Source organism: Gopherus flavomarginatus, chromosome 1, assembly GCF_025201925.1.
Source record: "Gopherus flavomarginatus isolate rGopFla2 chromosome 1, rGopFla2.mat.asm, whole genome shotgun sequence".
Lineage (NCBI taxonomy): Eukaryota > Metazoa > Chordata > Testudines > Testudinidae > Gopherus > Gopherus flavomarginatus.
The window spans coordinates 114,665,961-114,686,593 of record NC_066617.1 but is presented as its reverse complement, the minus strand read 5'-3'; the positions used below and the strand labels follow the sequence as shown (position 1 = coordinate 114,686,593).

At 42.8% G+C, this 20,633-nt stretch overlaps 1 protein-coding gene across 4 annotated transcripts in view; it reads right to left on the bottom strand.

The window, feature by feature from the left end:
* Window positions 1–20,633, bottom strand: part of DENND5B (DENN domain containing 5B) — a 190,127-nt gene that overhangs the window by 80,318 nt on the left and 89,176 nt on the right. For 2 of the 4 annotated variants that reach the window (XM_050917965.1, XM_050917985.1), the window contains exons 2-3: window positions 17,979–18,044; window positions 7,127–7,236 (exon numbers count right to left, since the gene is read on the bottom strand). In XM_050917965.1, the coding sequence (XP_050773922.1) occupies window positions 7,127–7,236; window positions 17,979–18,044 (176 nt within the window). Of the gene's footprint in view, window positions 1–7,126; window positions 7,237–9,215; window positions 9,297–17,978; window positions 18,045–20,633 lie in introns of those variants that run through there. The other 2 variants (XM_050917978.1, XM_050917971.1) reach the window with 2 other exon arrangements.

The following is a 20,633-nucleotide window of genomic DNA, read 5'->3' as shown; positions in this document are numbered from 1 at the left end:
TCCGCTTCCTGTCCCAATGCCCCGTGGCGCATCGCTTCACATCCCAGTAGTCACTGTTTTTCCGTCCACATTTGACGCCACTGAGAGTCTCCCAACAGTTTCTGTGCAGCGCGATTTCTGTGGGAAATGGAGCCCGAGCTGCTGAGGACTTTGCTGATGAGTGTCGCCAGCACATCACATTTGGCGGTTGAGCTATTCCTTCAGCTCCAAAGTGACAATGAGGAGTCCGACGATGATATCGGGTCACCTGACGCGTATGACACTACATTGCTTGTGGCATTCATGGAAATGCTCAGCACCGTAGAATGCTGCTTTTGGGCTTGGGAAACAAGCACTGAGTGGTGGGATCTCATCATCATGGAAGTCTGCGATGATGAGCAGTGGCTGCATAACTTTCGGATGAGAAAAACCACTTTCATGGGACTGTGTGAGGAGCTCGCCCCCAACCTGCGGCGCAAGGACACGAGATTGAGAGCTGCCCTGACGGTGAAGAAGCGGGTGGCTATTGCAATCTGGAAGCTGGCAACTCCAGACAGCTACCGATCGGTCGGGAACCAGTTTGGAGTGGGCAAGTTGACTGTTGGAATCATGTTGATGCAAGTTTGCAGGGCCATTAATCGCATCCTGCTAAGAAGAACCGTGACTCTGGGGAACGTGCAGGACATTGTGGATGGCTTTGCACAAACGGGTTTCCCTAACTGTGGAGGCACGATAGATGGGACGCATATTCCTATTCTGGCACCACCTCACCTAGCATCCGAGTACATTAATCAGAAGGGGTATTTCTCTATGGTTCTCCAGGCACTTGTGGATCACCGTGGGCATTTCATTGACATTTACACAGGCTGACCCGGAAAGGTGAATGATGCAGGCATCTTTCGGAACACTGGCCTGTTCAGGAAGCTGCAGGCAGGGACTTTTTTCCCAGACCGGAAGATCACAGTAAGGGACATTGAAATGCCCATTATGATCCTTGGAGACCCCGCTTACCCGTTAATGCCTTGGCTCATGAAATCATACACAGGGAAGATTGACAGGAGCAAGGACCGGTTCAACTATAGGCTGAGCCGGTGCAGAATGACTGTGGAGTGTGCTTTTGGCCTTTTAAAAGGGCACTGGAGATCTCTGTACAGGAAGCTAGACTTGGGAGAAAGCAGCATCCCTGCGGTTATATCCGCGTGCTGTACCCTACATAATATTTGTGAAGGGAAGGGTGAAACATTCAGTCAGCAACGGACCTCCGAGGTTCAACACCTGGAGGCTGAATTTGCACAGCCAGAGAGCAGGGCTACTAGAGAGGCCCAGCACAGGGCTACAAGGATTAGGGATGCAATGAGGGAGGAATTTGAGGCTGAAAACCAACAGTAAATGTTTGGTGCCTTGCATGGGAGTGAAGTGCAGTGGTTACAATGTTAGTAGGGATCTGTTTTTCCTAAAATGATTTGCAGTGCCTGTTTCTTTCCCGGGCTATGTTATCTTTCACTTTCTGCAATAATGAAGACTGTTTTCAAAGCCAAGAATTCATTTATTGAAAAGAAAATAACTTTATTGACAGACACACAACAGTTCGGGAACCTAAAAGGGCAGAGGGGTGGGGTGGTGAACTGTACAGTCACAGATTTGAATATGTCCTGTCTGGAGTGCTGTGCAATGACTGCTGCACTTCAGGATGAAAATACTGCATGGTGATGGGGGTTGAGTGCAGAAGGTAAGGGTCGTAGTTCTCAAGCTGGTTGGTGAACGTACAGGTGTTGGGGGCAGCTGGTGGTGGTGGTAAGAACCTGGATGCTGTGGAAGGGGGTTTGGAGCTGACATTGGGGCACAAGGGAAAGAGCTTTGGGATGGGCGGGGGGTGGGTGGGGAACGGCCCGGTAGTGCTCTCCCTGCATGGCTACGAGTGACTGGATACAGTCCGTTTGGGGCACCAGGATGCTTATCAGCTGTTTTGTGCTTCTTAGCCGCTGCGTTTCTCTGGCGGAGCCGGCTTTCCCTTTTTCTCCAGTCCTGCAGTTTTTTACTCTCTCTGACAGACTGATCCATAACTGCTTTCAACATGTCTTCTTTGCTTTTTTGCGGCTTCTTCCTGAGGCTTTGTAGCCTCTGGCCAATGGATGATATGGGCAGTCCAGTAGTCAAGGACACTGTTCGAAAGACAAAAATGGCAACAGTTGATACAGGCTGCCATGGTTTATAATCTCACCCAGACAATTATTCTCACACAGTGAAGGAGTTTACAGTCTTCATTTTAGCATACTTTCCCCATACCAAACAGAGCACATCTAACCCACAGGAGGCAGGAAATGGTGAGTAAGGGGGAATGATTGCTTCAGGGATGTGCAGGGTTTCTGTGCGTTGGGTAAAGCAAACTGCTGCAGGGGGCATCTACACTAAACACTCTCCCAACATTCTCCACAGGAGTTGATCCTGCAAGTTATCTTGCTGCTGTGGGTCACCTGGGAAGAGCGGGAGGGTCTTCTACAGCAATGCGGATTCCACCCTGACCCCTATGTAGCTTGCCTGTGTGCAGCAATGGTCCCCCCACCCCTCGTGGCACAGTGGCGTGGACGCGTTAGCCTGATTGGGAAAAGGACCACAGTGGCTCTCCCTATAAACTTGCGCAAGCGCATTGCCCACGCTCTGGCTGAAACCTCTGAAGAGATTACCAAGGCCAATTACCGCGATGTGATAGACCACATCAATGGGCTATTCCACATCTAGGCATGCATGCACGCAGCTCCAACCCCCACTCCTCTCCTGAAACATTTCCATCCTGAAAATAAAAGCTGCTTACCGGGAACCCGCTCCTCTGCCTGTCCTTCACCAAGTTCCAGCTGCTGCGACTGGCTACCTTCCTCCTGGCTTGAGAAGAGCTCCTGGCTGCATGCCTCCTGGGTGTCTTCCCCCACCCCAGTACCCTCACTCTGTTTCCTCCCTCCTTCCCCCGCCACTCTGAAGTGTCCATCATGGTCGTCGGATTGGCAGTGGGGTCACCCCCAAGTATCGCATCCAGCTCCTTGTAAAAACGGCAGGTCGTGGGGGCAGCACCGGAGCGGCGGTTTCCCTAGCGGGCTTTGCAGTAGGCACTCTGCAGCTCCTTTACTTTAACCCTGCACTGCATCGTGTCCCGGTCATGGCCCCTTTCCAGCATGGCCCTTGATACCTGTCCATAGGTATCGTAATTCCTACAGCTGGAGCGCAGCTGTGACTGCACAGCTTCCTCCCCCCGAAACACTGATGAGGTCCAGCAACTCGCCATTGCTCCATGCTGGGGCTTGTTTGGCGTGTGGAGGCATGGTCACCTGGAAAGATTCACTGATTGCACTCCACACCTGGCTGAGCAAACAGGAAGGGGATTTTTAAAATTCCCGGGACATTTAAAGGGCAGGTCACCTGAGGCCAGGGAAGTAGAGTGCGAACTGATGAGCAGAGTGGCTGAATAGGCATTCTGAGATGCCTCTGAATATGTCGGAGACCATTTACAGCGCTTTTGATGGCCACACTTGCGGAGCAGCACTGCATCACCAGTGCTGCAATCCTTAAACCCCAGGCAGAGCAGGAGTACAGCCAGCGCTGCAGCCAGGGAGATGCAGCACTGTATGTGCCTTGCAAGTGTGGACGGTGAGTAAGTTGCAGCACTGTAAACCCACCACCAGCGCTGCAACTCTCCAGTGTAGCCAAGGCCTAACTGTCCTGACTCCTTCAATCTAATGCAGAAGCAAGATATTGTGAAGACCTACTGTAAATACTGTAAATAGTTCCCATTGCTCGGCATTTAGGAGCTGAGCAGTTACTGAAATTCACATACCGTGTGCAAGACAACTAATGTAGCATCATCAGTCTCATGTCTGTCTGTATATGTTTAGTATTAACAGTGACAGTTGCTAGCACGGTATCAGTGTTGACAACTCCTATCATTTTTATCTTGCATACTTGGTATTTTTCTTAAAACCCCAGCTCCTGGAAACAGCTCGAGGTAATCCCCAGAGAGAACCAGGAGGCGGTGCCAGACCAGAGGTGAGTGGTGCGCCCTGTGACAAGATGCCATTAAGAATTCTAACATTCTATCAGCTGCAACACTCCTACCATACAGCCTCTAGGAAGGATTCCTCCTCTCCACGTGGCTGACATGCCATTTCACCATATTCCTCTCCCTTTATCAAGAATTTGCTTCTTACCTTTTTTTAAATAAAGTAATATTTGCATGTAGTCCATCTGGAAAGCCAGCCATTTTCATGATGTTAGATCATTTCTCTTTAAGACTTTTCCCCCCTGCTAATACGTAACGTGGATGAGTAAGTTTCCTTCTGACGGTTCACTACACTATAGGGCAGACTAGTTTAAAATTAGTAGCTTGGATGCTAGTTTAAAATTAGTAGCTCTCACTCAAAGGTTCTATTTCACTCTTGTTCTTAAAGAAATTTTCAATAGATTTTTTGAAATCTCCTTCAGTTAACATACTTAATGAGCCCACCCAGTCCCAACAAAAGTATTAAACCACTGTAGATCAACAAGAACGTAACAGCCATAGTGGGCCAGATCTATGGCCCATCTAGCCCAGTAGCCTGTCTTCTGACAGTGGCCAACACCAGAGTTTCAGGGGGAGTGAGTAGAACAGGGCAATTGGAGTGATCTATCTGTATTCCCCTCCCAGCTTCTGGCAGAGGTTTAGGGTCTCTCAGCATGGGGTTACACCCCTGACCATCTTGGCTAATAGCCACTGATGGACCATGAATTTAGCCAGTTCTTTTTTGAAGCCAGTTATACTTTTGGCATCACATCTCATGGCAATGAGTTCCACAGGGTAATCATGGGCTGAGTGAAAAAGTACTTTCTTGTTTTTATTAAACATTGTGCCTGTTAATTGCATCAGGTGACCCTTGTCTTTTGTATTGTGTGAAAGTGCAAACACTTTTCTGCACACTATTCATGGTTTTATAGACCTCTATCATACCCTCTCCCAGGCATTTCATTTCTAAGCTGAACAGCACTTCACTTTTTAATCTCTCAGGGCCACCAGAACTGGACACAGTATTCAAGGTGTGGGCAAACCACGGATTTATTTAGTGGTATTACATTTTCTATCTTATTTCTACCCCTTTCCTAATGGTTCCCAACATTCCCTTAGTCATTTTGAGGCTGCATATTCAGCTGAAGTTTCCAGAGAACCACATGTAGTTTAAAGGCTCAATCTCATGAATTTGTGGCCTCATTCATGGTTTTTGAATGGTTGGCATTGGCGATACTGCTACCATGGTACTCACATTTTAAGTTACCTACCATCACCCCCGCAAAAATGACAGGGAGGAGGTATGGGAGGAAGCAAATAGAAGAATGCACAATTACCGCTACTAGTAGCATTCCAGAAGCTTAACTTTAGCAAGCACAACCAATACCTGTAAGCAGTAATAGAAGGGTTAATTAGACACATCTCTGCAGGATATTGCTTCACGATTCTGCCTTACAAACATGTAGCCTCAGAAAGCCCTAGTTACAGCCATTTTCTGCTACCCTACAACCCTGTAACATTTTTCTATTTTTAAAACAGAAGGACACATCTTTTCACAGGAAAGCTTGCTTCAAATAAAAACAAACTCCTAGTTCTTACCAAAGGATATTTCTATATGAAGCATTTATCAATAGCATCTTACAGCGCTTTGATCACCGTGGAGAAATCCTTGGAGTACCAGATTTGGGGAATTTTCAGTGATCCCTCTTCATCTTTTAGATAGTCTCAGGGGGGAAAAAAGTGGTCAACTTTGAATGTTGAATTACGAGTCTTATTTCTATCTCCCTTCCAATGGTTCCCAACATTGTTAGCTATTTTGAGGTGGCACATTGAGCTGAAGTTTCCAGAGAACTAGCCACGACGACTCCAAGATCTATTTTTTTTGAGTGGTAATAGTTAATATAGACCTCACTATTTTGTATATATAGTAGGGACTATTTTTTCCCCCATATGCATTACTTTGCACTTACCAATGCTGGATTTCATCTGCCATTTTGTTGCCCAGTCACCCAGTTTTGTGAGATCTCTTTGTAACTCTTTGCAGTCAGCTTTGGATTTAACTATCTATAAACTTTGCCACTTCACTTTTCCAGATCATTTATGATCAGGTTGGACAGCACTGGTCCCAGTATAGATCTTTGGGGGACCCTAATATTTACTTTTTTCCATTGTGAAATCCTACCACCTATTCCCTTTGTTTTCTCCTTTAACCTGTTACTGATCCAGAAGGGGACATTCCCTGTTATCCCATGACTACTTAGTTTTCTAAGGAGTCTTTGGTGAGGGTTCCTGTCAAAGGCTTTCCAAAAATCCAAGTATGCTACCACCCATGTTTGTTGACCCCTCAAAGAATCCTAATAGATTGGTGAGACATGATTTCCCTTTACAAAAGCAGTGACAACTCTTCCCCAACAAATCGTGTTCATTTAGGTGTCTGAGAATTCTGTTCTTTACTACAGTAGTTTCTATCAATTTGCCCACTACTGAAGTTAGGCTCACCAGTCTCCAGATTGCTTTTTGAGCTCATTTTAAAAATTGGTGTTACATCAGCTACTTTCCAGTCACCCAATACAGAGGCTTATTTCAGCAACAGGTTACATAGGACAGTTACTAGGTTCTACAAATTTCATATTTGAGTTCCTTCAGAATTCATGGATAAATACCATCTGGTCCTGGTGACTTATTACTATTTAATGTATCAATTTGTTCTAAACCTCTTCTGTTGACACGTCAGTGATGGCAACATATCTGAAGTAAAGTCCAGCATAAGAGCTATTGTTTTTGGGCATCTCCACCACATCCTCTGCAGTGAAGATGAATGCAAAAAACCCCAAACCACCACCAATTTAGCTTCTTTTCCATGATCTTGACTTCTTTGATGCTCCTTTAGCACCTTTGTCATCTACTGGCCCCACTGCCTGTTTGGCAGGATTCCTACTTCTGAAGTACTTAAAATTCTGACTATTAATTTTTGCATCTTTAGCAAGTTACTTCTCAAATTCTTTGTTGGCCAGCATTCTCCATATTATGTGTGCTGCTTTAATAAATGAGAGGGCTGTTCCAGACTTAAATATAGTCATCCAGAAACTAAGAGGTTATGAAGAAAGTCAGCATACATACCATGTTCACTGCATCTTGATCAAAGGGGTTCCACTCTATATTCTGAGGATAGTGTGCCAGAACTTTGGACTTGAAAGTTCTTCTTAAGGGGCTCTGGTCAAAGTTTTCTCCTGGAACAGATTAGGAAGCAACAGCTGGTCAGAATTCAAGTCATTTCAAAATAATTTGTCTCTGCCATTTTATTTTGCAACTGAATGATCAGTTATGGAAAAAATAGACTATTTTCATTTTAATAAGCTCACTTTTTAAGAGAAGCAGAAGAGACATTTTGAATGGGAGACTAAAACCTTACCTTCATTATCTTGGATCAAGACTTGTATTACAAAAAAAACATAGCACGTGCAAACATAATACATAACTTAGTATTTATTGCCTTGAATTCAAATTGTATTAGAGTTCTTAGAATTACTACTTGAGGTTTTTCTTCAACAAACTCAACACAATCGAACCTACAATCTTTTATATCTGTTTTAGTAAGACCTGACAGCTATTACTAAAATACTAAAAAAAATTTCACTTGAGTTCCTCTTGCTATTGAAAAAGGCGTGTGCACCTCAAGGCTATTAAAACTATTCAGGGATCAATTTAAAGGATTTTTCCTACCATCACACAAGTGACACATGAAGATCAAGTCTTTATTTCTTACATGTCAAACTTCAGAGACAGATTTTGCTATAGTTTCATACGTATCAATATCAAGATTGAAGTTAAACCTCTAGTAATTTAGTAAATTCTAGCCAAATTAACAGACTACAAATAAAAGTGTCATGCTGTACTTGCCAAGGGAGTTATAGCACAGCATCAGGGGAAAGCTATTGTGTAAGCAACAAAATTCCATCTAAATAAGATTTGTTCAGATCTATGAATTACAGTTCCAGTACAGCTCCCTCAAACTCCTGACATCAGGTCTAATGCCAAAAACCCCTTACTTCTTGAATCAAAAAAGATTAATTCATTACAGAAATATGGTTAATATACCTGTAGTGAGATAATTAATCAATAAACTAATTAAGAAAATGATTGAGGAAATTAGCACTAATTTCCCAGATGAAATGATTTTCAACTCTTCCAAAGTGTTACTCATTTTTAGCACTAGCTCTTGAAGATTTTAAAAGCTAAAAAGCTTAAAAAGATGAGCTCCTAAATCCATATTTTGGCATATAACTGATTTTCAGAAAGTCTCACATGACATTCCCAGAAGCAAACTAGAGAAATATGATCTAGATGAAATTCCTATACGGTGGGTGAACAACTGGTGGAAAGAAGTAGCTATCAGTGGTTTGCTGTTAAACTGGAAGGTTGCATCTAGTGGTATTTTGCAACGCTTAGTCCTGAGCGTGGTACTATTCAATATTTTTGAATATTGATATAGTACCATACTCTCTACTCCTTTATCCAAGGATAAAGGAGTAGAGAGTATGCTCATAAAATTTGCAGATGGCACCAAGTTGGGAGGGGTTGCAAGCACTTTGGAAGGACAGGATTATAATTTAAAATGACTGACACGTTGGAGAATTGGTCTGAATTCAAGGAGATGCACTTGTCTTTATTGAATGCCACAGTACATCACTTCGGAAGGAAAAAAATCAAATGCACAATTACAAAATGGGGAGCAACTGGCTAGGTCAGGGGTCAGCAACCTTTGGCACCTAGCCTGTCAGGGTAAAGCCGCTGGTGGGCCAGCCAGTTTGTTTATCTGGAGTGTCCACAGGCATGGAGCCCTGCAGCTCCCACTGGCCGCAGTTCGCTGTTCCCGGCCAATGGGAGCTGTGGGAAGCAGCGGCTAGCATGTCCCTCAGCCTGGTGAACCGTGGCTAGGGGGAGCTGTGGGGCTCTGTGCCTGCGGACACTCCAGATAAACAAACCAGCTCGCCAGCGGATTTAGCATTATGGGCTGGGTGCCAAAGGTTGCCGACCCCTGGGCTAGGTAGAAGTACTGCTGAGAAAGATTGGGGGGTTATAGTGGATCACCAACTGAGTATGTGTCAACAATGTGATGCAGTTGTGAAAAAGGCTAATATCATTCTGGGGTGCATTAACAGGGATATCATATGAAAGATACAAGAGATAGTTGTCCTGTTCTACTCACCAGCGGTGAGGCCTCAGTGGGAATACTGTGACTAATTCTGGAAAGGTGTGGATAAACTGGAAACCATCCAGAGGAGAGCAACAAAACTTACAAAAACCATTTCAAAAACCTAACCAGTGAAAAAAGGTTAAAAGAATCTGGACACATTAAGTCTTGAGAAAAGACGATTGAGGGGGGACCTGAAACAGTCTTTAAATATGTTAAGGGCTATTTGAAAGAAGACAGTGGTCAATTGTTCTCTGTCCACTGAAGGTAGGACAAGTAATGGGTTTATAACCTGAAGCAAGTGAGATTTAGGTTATATATTAGGAAAAGCTTTCTAATTATACAACAGTTAAGTACTGGAATACGTTTCCAGGGGAGGTTGTGGAATCCCCATTATTGGATGCTTTTAAGAACAGGTTTGATAAACACCTGTCAGGGATGGTCTAGCTTTACTTGGTCCTGCCTCAGGACAAGGGGCTGGATTTGATGGCTTCTCAAGGTCCCTTCCAGCCCTACATTTCTAGGATGCTATGAACATCCAACAGCTGATATTGAGGTAAATATTCTCTCTCTCGTGTCTGGGAGACAAGGGCTGAAAGAAAAATTAACTATCTGTGGGGAAAAAAAAGTTACGTTTTTAAGTTGTTTAAATTCCAAAGGGTTCAAAAACAAACAAACAAAACTTATTCTGCAGTTTTTCAATGTTTTCAAAATATTTATCAAAAATATCAAAATGTTACTGAAAGTTAAACACGTTTTGTTGTACAAAAACCTGTTTTTGTAAGTTTACTTTTAAATATGGGGGAAGTGCATAGAATGTTTTTCCACAAAAAAAAGTTTAGTTTTGGAAAAATATAATTTTTTGGATGAAAAAATTATTTTTAATTTCAGCCAGCTCTACTGGAGACTATCTATTCCTACAAGAGAAATGAAAACATAAGTTACTTACTTTCACTTAGATTTTTATGAAGGCATTGTGGACTGTGACAGTATAATCTAGATTTAAGATTTGGGTGCTCAAATTCATTGTTAGAAAGGACAAGATGTTGCCCAGGTAAAAGATACCCACAACAAACAGCTGAAGAGTTACATTCAGCTTAAAGCCTTCTGGTGCACCAATAATCAGGTCTGCACCCTGTATACCTTGAGGCATATAATCTGTATGAACACTCTCCCAACCCCCCCAAATAAACTCCATTTGGTCCTTTTCAACCAACGCACTGTGTGACATGCAGAGAACTAGTTACATAAAGTGACTCTCTGAAAATAGGTACTTAGATTCATACTAAAGAGACTTTTTCAGACTAAGAGAAATTTAATTAACAATATGATTAAGTGTACAAGGAACCTTTAAGATGCGTCAAGGAAAGAATCATGTTTAAATAATTAAGATGGCCCATATGTCAATTTCCAGAACAGAACTAGGGTTAAAATATTAACTACTTAATGACCTCTCTTAAAAAAAATGGTGTAGAATCAGCTTAAAGAAATAATGGTAAAAGGGAAAGTAGCTAAAATTATACATGTAATAAAAAGCTCTTCCCACATGCAGCATTCGAGGTGTAAGTTACATGTAAAGACAGGATTCTAGATTGCAAAGCAGTCACTTAAAGTTTTTGCAGATTTGATGAAACTGGCCCAAGGGCAGCTGCCAACTCTCAAATAGCTCTACTGTCACTCAACCAATTGGCACGTGCAGAGGCAGCTGTTCTGCATTTGCCCCACACTGGCAGCACAAAAGGAAGCAGAGATTTAACATAAACACCTAGCTTGAAATCCCTTCAACGTGGGGGATTTCCGCCAAATAGTGTTGGCATCACTGGCTCCCGCAACTCCCCCACCCTTGACAAAGGGACTTGTCAGGAAAAGGAAACGGAGTAGTCCCAGGGGATAGGCAGAAAATCATGGAGTCATAATTGGCTCCTTGACAGCCCTTCCCCACTCAAAGTGATTTTAAAAATGTGAATAAGCATTATTCCATAGAAAGTTCCCATTTCTAAGAGTATGTCAGAGACAAGCGGCTACTTAGGCATTTCTAGTACACCCATCAGAGTGGCATCTAGGTACCTTGAGTAGTTAATCAGTACTGCTCTATTATTTTCATTAACACTTTTTCATGGCAAACAAAACTGACTATTTGCCATGAAAAACAAGATCCTCAATGAAAAATGTGAAATTAAGGTTTCCACCAGAGTTTTTGTTTTGCACTTACTGCACTTGTGTAGAAAAAGCCTTAGAAGATGTAGGTATGACAAATGAAACAGTCAAATTTACAAGTGAGGAAGGAGTTCTGGATGTAAGTTGTGATGGGCGTTGGCTGGAGCCAGATAGCCTGCCTTTGGGCTCTCTCAGGCCAAGCCAATCCCCAGCAAAAACATGCATGAGGTAGAAACTCCATGCAGGAAATTCAAGGTGTCAGCTAAGTTGGACGGAGTGAAAAAAAACATGCAAGTGTTTAGCAGACTAGCTCAGAACATTTTCCAGTTTTGAGAAATACTGCATTTAGTTGTCCTTAGCACAAGTGCTAAAAGATTCTTTTCGAGTTACCCTGCCATGTTAGTACATAAAAGCAGAGAATTTGCCTCTAAGATAGTTAGTTCTGCTGCAACATGCTATTACTCACAAGAGGTTTGCAGATGTTTGGAGTAACTTATACATGTTATCCACTGTATCTTAGAATTTTACAAAATGAAATTTTCACACACTAAAAATAGAGTGGAAATTCTCTCTCCAAGTTGACATTGAAACATGCCTACCAATTTTTATTCTTAATGTGTAGTATCAACCAATGATTTATGCGCTTGTGTGATTTAAATTAATATCCCATGATACTGTGTGTCTTATTTGGACACTAAGCACCTTATCCTCCTGAGACACCTAACATGGTTTACTTGACAAAGACTTGTGAATGGCAGAACTGCAGCTATAGGATCTTAGTCACTGTACATGCATCTCAGATGAATATATTATATATATAAGCAAATCTCATGTCAAATATTTAAGATTAAAATTTGTTTGGCTTCAGCCCACTAGACCAATTTTAAAAAATGGAAGCTGTTGAACGCAAGTACATTTTTTTTCACATACTAGGGAGTACTTAACGCAATCTGTAGAATTAAATTGATTGTTTGCAATGGGTTGTATACTGCCAGTTTGACTCATATTCAGTAATACTTTACACAGAAGTAATCCCATTGAAACTAACAAGACTATGTGTGGAATGAGGTAGTAATGAGCGGGAGTACAGGTGGCAGAATCAGTCCTTCTCAGACAATCTGGGTGACAAAATTGGTACTCAAAAGAAAGGAGTGATGGTAGAAAGAACACAGCGATTTAACAAGATATGGACATGGTTGTAGCCTCAACAAAAGTGATGGACAATAGTCTCCTGCTGGCAAAGACGTATTAGTACACTGGAATCACAGACATTGTCAAGTGTACTATTAAATCTTGAAGAAACTACTGAGAAAGAAAAATGTGCATTTTCCACATCTGCAGCCACTTGTAGGTCCCTTCATCCCATCTGTTCAATGCACTAAATACCTCCAGCAAAGAAGATGCTGCATCTAGCCACGTGGCGTCATTTTAGACAGACAGACAAGATTGAAGAGGGAGCGAAAGGTGGGAAAAAATATACAAAGAAACTAACTCCTGGAAAAATGTCTCCATTCAGACAGAAAAGAACCATAGAGGAAACATCACTTGTAGAATAACTAATCCAGGGAGCAGGGTGTCATAGGAACCTTAAATCCTAATCTGTAGATATCTTGTATTGCAGTTTTCTGTTCATTGTTAAGGAATGGACTCCCACATGGTCAGCATTTGGCTAGGTCTATTGAAAGGAAAGTGTTCACTCCTATTGGGCCGTAACTAGGGTGGGGTGAGTGGCGCAGCTGCCCAGGTGCAAAGCCACAGGGGAGGGAAAATGAGGCAGGAAAAAAAAGAGGAGGGAAAAAACCAGGAAGGATGCAAATATGTTTGCTCGCCCCAGGTGCTAAAATACTCAGTTATGACACTGCATTGAGTCATCTTGTTAGTCCTAGTAGGGTATATGGAGGACAGAGCCACAGCAGTTTTCCACTAGCAGAAGTCTATTTTACAACTTCCTGTTGCATTAAATGCCAGCTGAAAGAAACTTTTGGGCTTACAAGTAGCAGTAATACCTGGAGGAAACTACTTCTGAATACAGAAACTTATTTATTTGTATTAAATCTGGGGCCACAACATCTTGCAATCCAAGTATCTCCATTCCATTCCTTGACCCATACTGAACTGGGGATTTCCAAATCATTCAGCAGATACGGACCATATTATTATGCCAATTTAATCCAAAAAACTTGGACCTGATTTTCAGAGGTCCTGGACGCTTATAGTTCCCACTGATTCAAAATGGGAGCTACTGGCCTGTAGCACCTCTGAAAGATCAGTCCCTGTATCTTTTGAGAAATTTGTTTAACATTTAATAGAGTGTTTCCTGTAGTAGTCATTAATGAAAGAGTATAAACATTTTTATAAAGGGAATTTGCCACAAGTAGAAGGAATTAGAAACCCTTGACCCATGTGACAGAGCCTTTAGAAGACAGGAGTGAAAACATGGGAATAAGAGAAGCCACGTTAAACTGATGCTCACATATACAATTTATTAACACAGTCAGGATCAGATTACGTTTTCCTCAAATGGTCCTTTATGATATCTGCCATCTTCAACCCATTCTCTGCACTGTGACAGTCTTTCCCTGATCTGCGCTTGAGGGCATCTCTAGGCATTTTGCTGCCCCAAGCACGACAGGCAGGCTGCCTTCGGCGGCTTGCCTGTGGGAGGTCCCTGATCCCGCGAATTCGGCAGCAGCCTGCGGGAGGTCCGCTGAAGCCATGGGACCAGCAGACCCTCTGGAGGCATGCCACCGAAGGCAGTCTGCCTGCCGCCCTCAGGGCGACCGGCAGAGCTCCCCCCACGGCTCGCCGCCTCAAGCACGCGCTTGCCATGCTGGTGCCTTGAGCCGCCCCTGTCTGTGCTACAGAAAGTGACAGCTTTAATATCCATTGTATCTTGCAGAACCATATATGTAAATTCTTTGGAGATTCTGAGTAGTAACTCAAAAGCATCCTGCTAGTAAGGCTATTGGATCTGTCACTTACAAGAAAAGGCCACACATGACTAACCATTTCATCAGAGCCAGAGCTGGATTTATCTCCAGAAGATACACTCTGTACTAGATGTTACGTACCTCCAAATTCCGTAGCTGAGAGATTTATGTTAATGAACCATTGATACTTTGACATCTGCCAGTCCTGGAGCAAAGAGCAATACACAGCACTTCTGAAGCAGCTTATCCGTAAGTTTATCAAGGCATTTTACAGATAGAAGGCTTCCTATGTGTCTATTTATCTACTTAAAGCCATCTGACAAATACAGTATATAGGGTAATACTCATTTCCCTCAGGTACTCCCTACTAGACAGATCTGAGCTCTGACCCTAAGCCAAGTGACCAAGCTTTTATTGTAAAGGCAACTAGCATCACTATCAAATCCTATTTTGGCCAATGCTTACCCCAGCACTGATTGAATGTTGCATTTGTGGACTCAACACCTCAGCTGGCAAGAGCCACATTAGGGCCTCATTGAAGGTGGAGAATACAATTGCAGACAGCTCCTCCTTCAAAAAGCCAGAACAAAACCCATATTCTTTCCTTCTTTGGTGGCAAAAAATTTATCAAGCTACCATCACCCACTCAACAAATGAAAACAAACATAGCTATCAATTTAATTTCAGAAACAAACAAAGATTCTGTCAGAGGATTTGCCTGAAGGTCTGAAGGACTCAACAGCAAAGATGAACCATAGGTTTTGTTTGGGGTTTTTGTTTTAAGTTCTCCTTTCCACAATCTGAAGCACACAATAGTCCAACATAATCAGAAGCTAGTGAGAAGGGTAATACTAATTTGTCTCTGTCCAAACCAAGCTGATAATGAAAGTTTAGGATTTTTTAAACTAGTCTATCCAGTGAATATTTACAGAGTTTACATGTTCATAGCAATGAGGAAGCCTAGCATTTTTGCTGACAAAACCTGAGTTTTTTAAAGCCATCTGTGTGTATGAAAGCCTAGTTTCTCCAAAAGTCAGCATCTATAAAAATGCTAAGACACTGAAGACGTTGAGGCCATATGACCCAGGAAAATGGATGGCACAGATAAAACTTACCTTTACCAAAAGTCTGTAATGCCTACAATTTATTAGGATAGCATTGTTTTTTTAAAAAAGGAAAGAAACATGCAGTTTACTTAGCCAGTAATTGAAAGACAGAAGGAAGTTGACAAGACAAAAAGACAAGAAGCCACACCAAAATCTCTCATTGATTGATCAATTGCAAGACAGAGCATAGAACACTGCTCCCTCCACGAAAGGTTGTTCTGAGCACCAGAGACTGAACAAGGACATTTATAAGCAACTTCAATTAAGGTGAGGAGGGCACAACAGAAGCACATCTGGGGTTGTGCCTTACAATAAAGCTCTTTATTGTGAGGGTGAAATGTCATCATTGAAGTCAACCTACAAGAACAACTCCCACCAAAATGATATGACAGAATCAGAAAGATCGAATAATCAAATCCACTCTGGAAAGAAAATGGGAAAGGCAAGTCACAGCAAGCAGAACCTTCTTGGCAAACATGAAGAGACCAGCATCTGAATACAAATGCTCCTTATGATAGGAACTTCCACCATTGGTGGTATTGGACTGCTGAGTCACACCTAACATGGAGAGACACTAACTTGACAGTATTTTCAGGCATTAAGTGAATTATGATTTAATCGAATTAGCATGTATATTTTAGAGATGTTTGCTTGAGAGATTCCAAAACTATAATTAGCAGAAGGTACTATATTTGAGCCTGACTTCACTTTTAAAATGGAATCCAGCTTCTTATCACTAGGGACCAGATACCGATGCTATTAATTGCACGGTATTCCACAACGGATTCCATTTACTTCAAACTCAGACTAAGGGACTACTCCAAGTAAGTAAGGTTAGCAATCTAGCCCTAAATTTAGCCCTTAAACTGTTAGGTTAGTAAATCAGATAATATTTATAGTATCTTGCATATTTCAAATCAATGATAATATATCAGATTAAATTTCACTGTAAACGGATACTTAATTATACTTAGTGATACTTATATCAGAATTATAATGCTGCAAGCTTTAGCTTAGAAACAAAAAATCTGCTAAATGAAGTGTAGTTCAGATTTACAAGTGAATGGCTAGGTGATGAACACTGCTGCTAAATAAAGTGAAACTGTGCTAATTTAATTTTAGAATGTTAAATAGACTTCATGAAGCTGTTATATAAAATATTGTCCATTTAGGGTGCAGGATAAAATTACCTGGGTAAAGGGCAAAAAGTTCTTAGACTGTCATCCATGATCAGTCTCATTTCTGGAGTGATTGCTCAAAAACTAAAACAAGGAGTATTGAGCTTTTAAACAAACACTTAAATATTAGCTCTCAGGTAGAGATGGCATATGCAGATGCATATTAAACTGGCAAAGTCCCCTCATTCCACACCCTGTAGCCTGACGAATTTTAACTATGTGTAGTTGATTACAAATGATGGAACGGGAATACTGAAATAAAAATATCTTCTAACTCCTTTAGAGACCCCCTATTGGGAGCGTGCACAATACTGCACGTCATGCTTACAACCTTTATCGTTAGCTGTCATTTCTAATGAAATTGGCTCAGCATTTCCTAATGATCATGCTATCTCCCAGTAGAATGAATTTTAGAACCAAAGTCTACTGGACAATTGTATCACACTACATGAGATGTTAAGTGCACAGAATGCTGAACAGAGGCGGAAGCAGGGAAGAGTCATGCTTGGAAAAGGAGCAACTATGCTGTTAATTGCTGGGTTTTAGAACTGAGCGGATGTAGCTGGAAAACAGCAGTACACTGCCTCTTAACATTATATTTAGGGACAAGCCATTAACCATTCAATATTCAGGAAGAATACTTATTGGGCACCTCCCCTACCACATACTCTTGTTACCATTAGACTACTGCTTTGTAGTGGTTCTAGATGGGGCCATGGAAGATGAAAAATAGTTCTAGAACTAAAATTAAAAATATAGAATGAATTTATTCAACAGGATGCCTGTGTGTAGGTGGGGTTGTATATTCAGTGCAACCCTTACTCTCCAATGTTGGATAGAAATACGTAAACATCAGATTTAATTGAGTACAAGCAACTCTTTCGAGAGTCAGATGCCCTATCAATCTGTCTGGAAAGCTTTAAACTCTTAACCTCAAACATGCTATTTCCTGTGATGTAATGAGGCACATTTTTCAAAGTAGATCTAAAAAACCCATATGAGCTGCTGTAGCAGGAATTAGTGGGAACAGAGACAGCACTTGAAAACATTGCTTTATACCTGCATATTAGGCAGAGTTGGAGTTTGTCGGTAACTTCTAAACACTTTTTACATGATTCTGTCACTAAGCAGACAAAATATACCTAATATATACATGGAAGGATTTCTACCACTGGACTTGAGGAAATTAAGTTTCTCTTCTAAGAGAGAAGCATATTTGCCAAGAGAGCTTTAGGGAAAGAATAAATTTTAAATAGCTATTGATTCAAGTTAAGCTATAGACTAAAAGGTGCAATATTTAATTCTGATTCTTAATTTGAGTCAATTCAAGGGAAGCTATAAGTAGAGAATATATATATAAAAAAAGGCAGAGGGCCTGGAGTTCTGATTTTTAAACTCCCTTTTTACCTGAGGTTCTGTTTGTAGTATCTGAGCTCTTGCCATGGTGATCTGCTTCTAGCCACTGGTATAAGACTATATAACATAACAGAAACAAAAACAAAAGCATGTATGAACAAACAAAAAAGATACACAAAACTCAGAAAAATGTCAAGTAGAAGAAATCTTTCCTTCTCAGCCCTTCTCTGGAAGTTTTTACAGCATGTTTAACTGAAATGTTCTCTCTCACAACAGATGTTTTGTTACCCTTCCATAGAAAAATGTTTGCAAAATCTTTAAAGATACAGTAGCATGTCCCAGGTAAAAACAGATGAAACCCCAGAAATAAAAATCAAGATGAGAACACAGATCACCACATGCTAGGGCACTAGATAAATGACAATTTATATTTCAGTTGTGTGGATCTGATCTGCAGTTCATTACAGTACTGAACTACAGACTCCAAAGAGTGAATTAAAATAGATTCACACGACTGCCTTCCTTGCTGGACAATGGTCTGTGGCACCAAGAACTTAAGATAATCCATGAACAGGGTTGCCAGACGTCCAGTTTTCGACTGGGAAGTTCGTTCAAAAGGTGACCTGTGCAGCATCCAGTCAGCACTGCTGACTGGACACCAAAAAAATCTGGTTACGGCAGTAACCACAATTGATTGCTACTGCCGGGAAGGCAGAAAGAGCAGCTGCTGATAGAGGAGGCAGGATCTGGACTGCATGTGGCATTTGAGGAGCAGCTTGGCTCACCAGCCATGACAGCCCATCCCGCCTTCTCAGCATCCCAGGCATCCCAGCATCCCCGGCTCTCTCTGGCCCCTTGCTCCAGGGACCAAGCTACCCCAACCCCATGCAGGCAGGCAGGCTCTGTATCCGCTCTGCTCAGCCCAGCTCTGCAAACAGCAGGTGAGTAAGAAGTGAGCAATTTGGGGTGTGAGTGTGGAACATGAGCTATGGGGGCAGCCTGTAATGTCTGGTTTTGAAAAATAGGCAAATTGATAACCTTATCCATGAATAAGCACTTCTTCTAATTGTCTATCACTTGGAAAGATTCTTTTGCACATGACTGAGATAAGTGCTTTTAATAAAGAGATCGAGAATGGAATTTTTGGTTTTCAGGAGAAAACTTCTTGTTCCTTGGATTGACAGTGGGTTCTAATTCTTTCCATGAGTTACAGCATACTGGTTACGCTTTCAGCCTGCAAAGCAATGGTTTTCTACTCCAGAAACCTTAAATTATTTCAGTCCCAAGTTCTGAGACACCTAAAAAAACCCCCAAAAACAAAACCAAACCACCCACTTATTTGTATCTAATCATTAAATAGAATAGAGGACTTCAGGAATCCCACAGGGAGCAGTATTTCTTGAGTTAAAGGAAGAAAAATTAGTTAGGAAGACCACCAGCAAAGTGTATGATTCTTGCACCCAGAAGCTCCCCCTCTTTAGTGGCAGTAGATTCCATCGGGGGGAGGGAAAGTACTTTGCCTCTTCTAAAAACTCTATTATTCCAGGAAGGAATGGTCTCTTCCAGTAACAGCAAAAGGAGGCTGTCCAAGCAGACACAACCACACTCCACTCTCAGGCCATGTCTACATCTAAAATTTTGCAGCGCTGGTTGTTACAGCTGTATTAGTACAGCTGTATAGGGCCAGCGCTGCAGAGTGGCCACACTTACAGCAACCAGCGCTGCAAGTGGCGTTAGATGTGGCCACACTGCAGCGCTGTTGGGCGGCTTCAAGGGAGGTTCGGGGAACGCGAGAGCAAACCGCGGCGAAGCTGGTCTCCTTTCCCGGTTTGCTCTCTCGTTCCCCGAACCCCGAGCAAGCAGGTCTCCTTCCCTGCGGTTTGCAGGGTGGTTCGGGGAACGCGAGAGCAAACCGCGGCGAAGCTGGTCTCCTTTCCCGGTTTGCTCTCGCGTTCCGGAACCACCCTGCAAACCGCAGGGAAGAAGACCTGCTTGTTCGGGGAACGCGAGAGCAAACCGCGGCGAAGCTGGTCTCCTTTCCCGGTTTGCTCTCGCGTTCCCGAACCACCCTGCAAACCGCAGGGAAGGAGACCTGCTTGCTCGGGGTTCGGGGAACGCGAGAGCAAACCGAGAAAGGAGACCAGCTTCGCCGCGGTTTGCTCTCGCGTTCCCGGAACCACCCAGCAAACCGCGGGGAAGGAGACCTGCTTGCTCGGGGGTTCGGGGAACGAGAGAGCAAACCGGGAAAGGAGACCAGCTTCGCCGCGGTTTGCTCTCGCGTTCCCTGAACCCCCGAGCAAGCAGGTCTTCTTCCCTGCGGTTTGCAGGGTGGTTCGGAGAACGCGAGAGCAAACCGCGGCGAAGCTGGTCTCCTTTCCCGGTTTGCTCTCCCGTTCCCGGAACCACCCAGCAAACCGCAGGGAAGGAGACCTGCTTGCTCGGGGTTCGGGGAACGCGAGAGCAAACCGGGGAAGGAGACCAGCTTGATTACCAGAGGCTTCCTCAGGTATGCTGGGATACCTGCTTATTCCACGGAGGTCAAGAAAAGCGCTGGTAAGTGTCTATATTTGATTACCAGCACTGGATCACCAGCGCTGGATCCTCTACACCCGAGACAAAACGGGAGTACGGCCAGCGCTGCAAACAGGGAGTTGCAGCGCTGGTGGTGCCCTGCAGATGTGTACACCTCCTAAGTTGCAGCGCTGT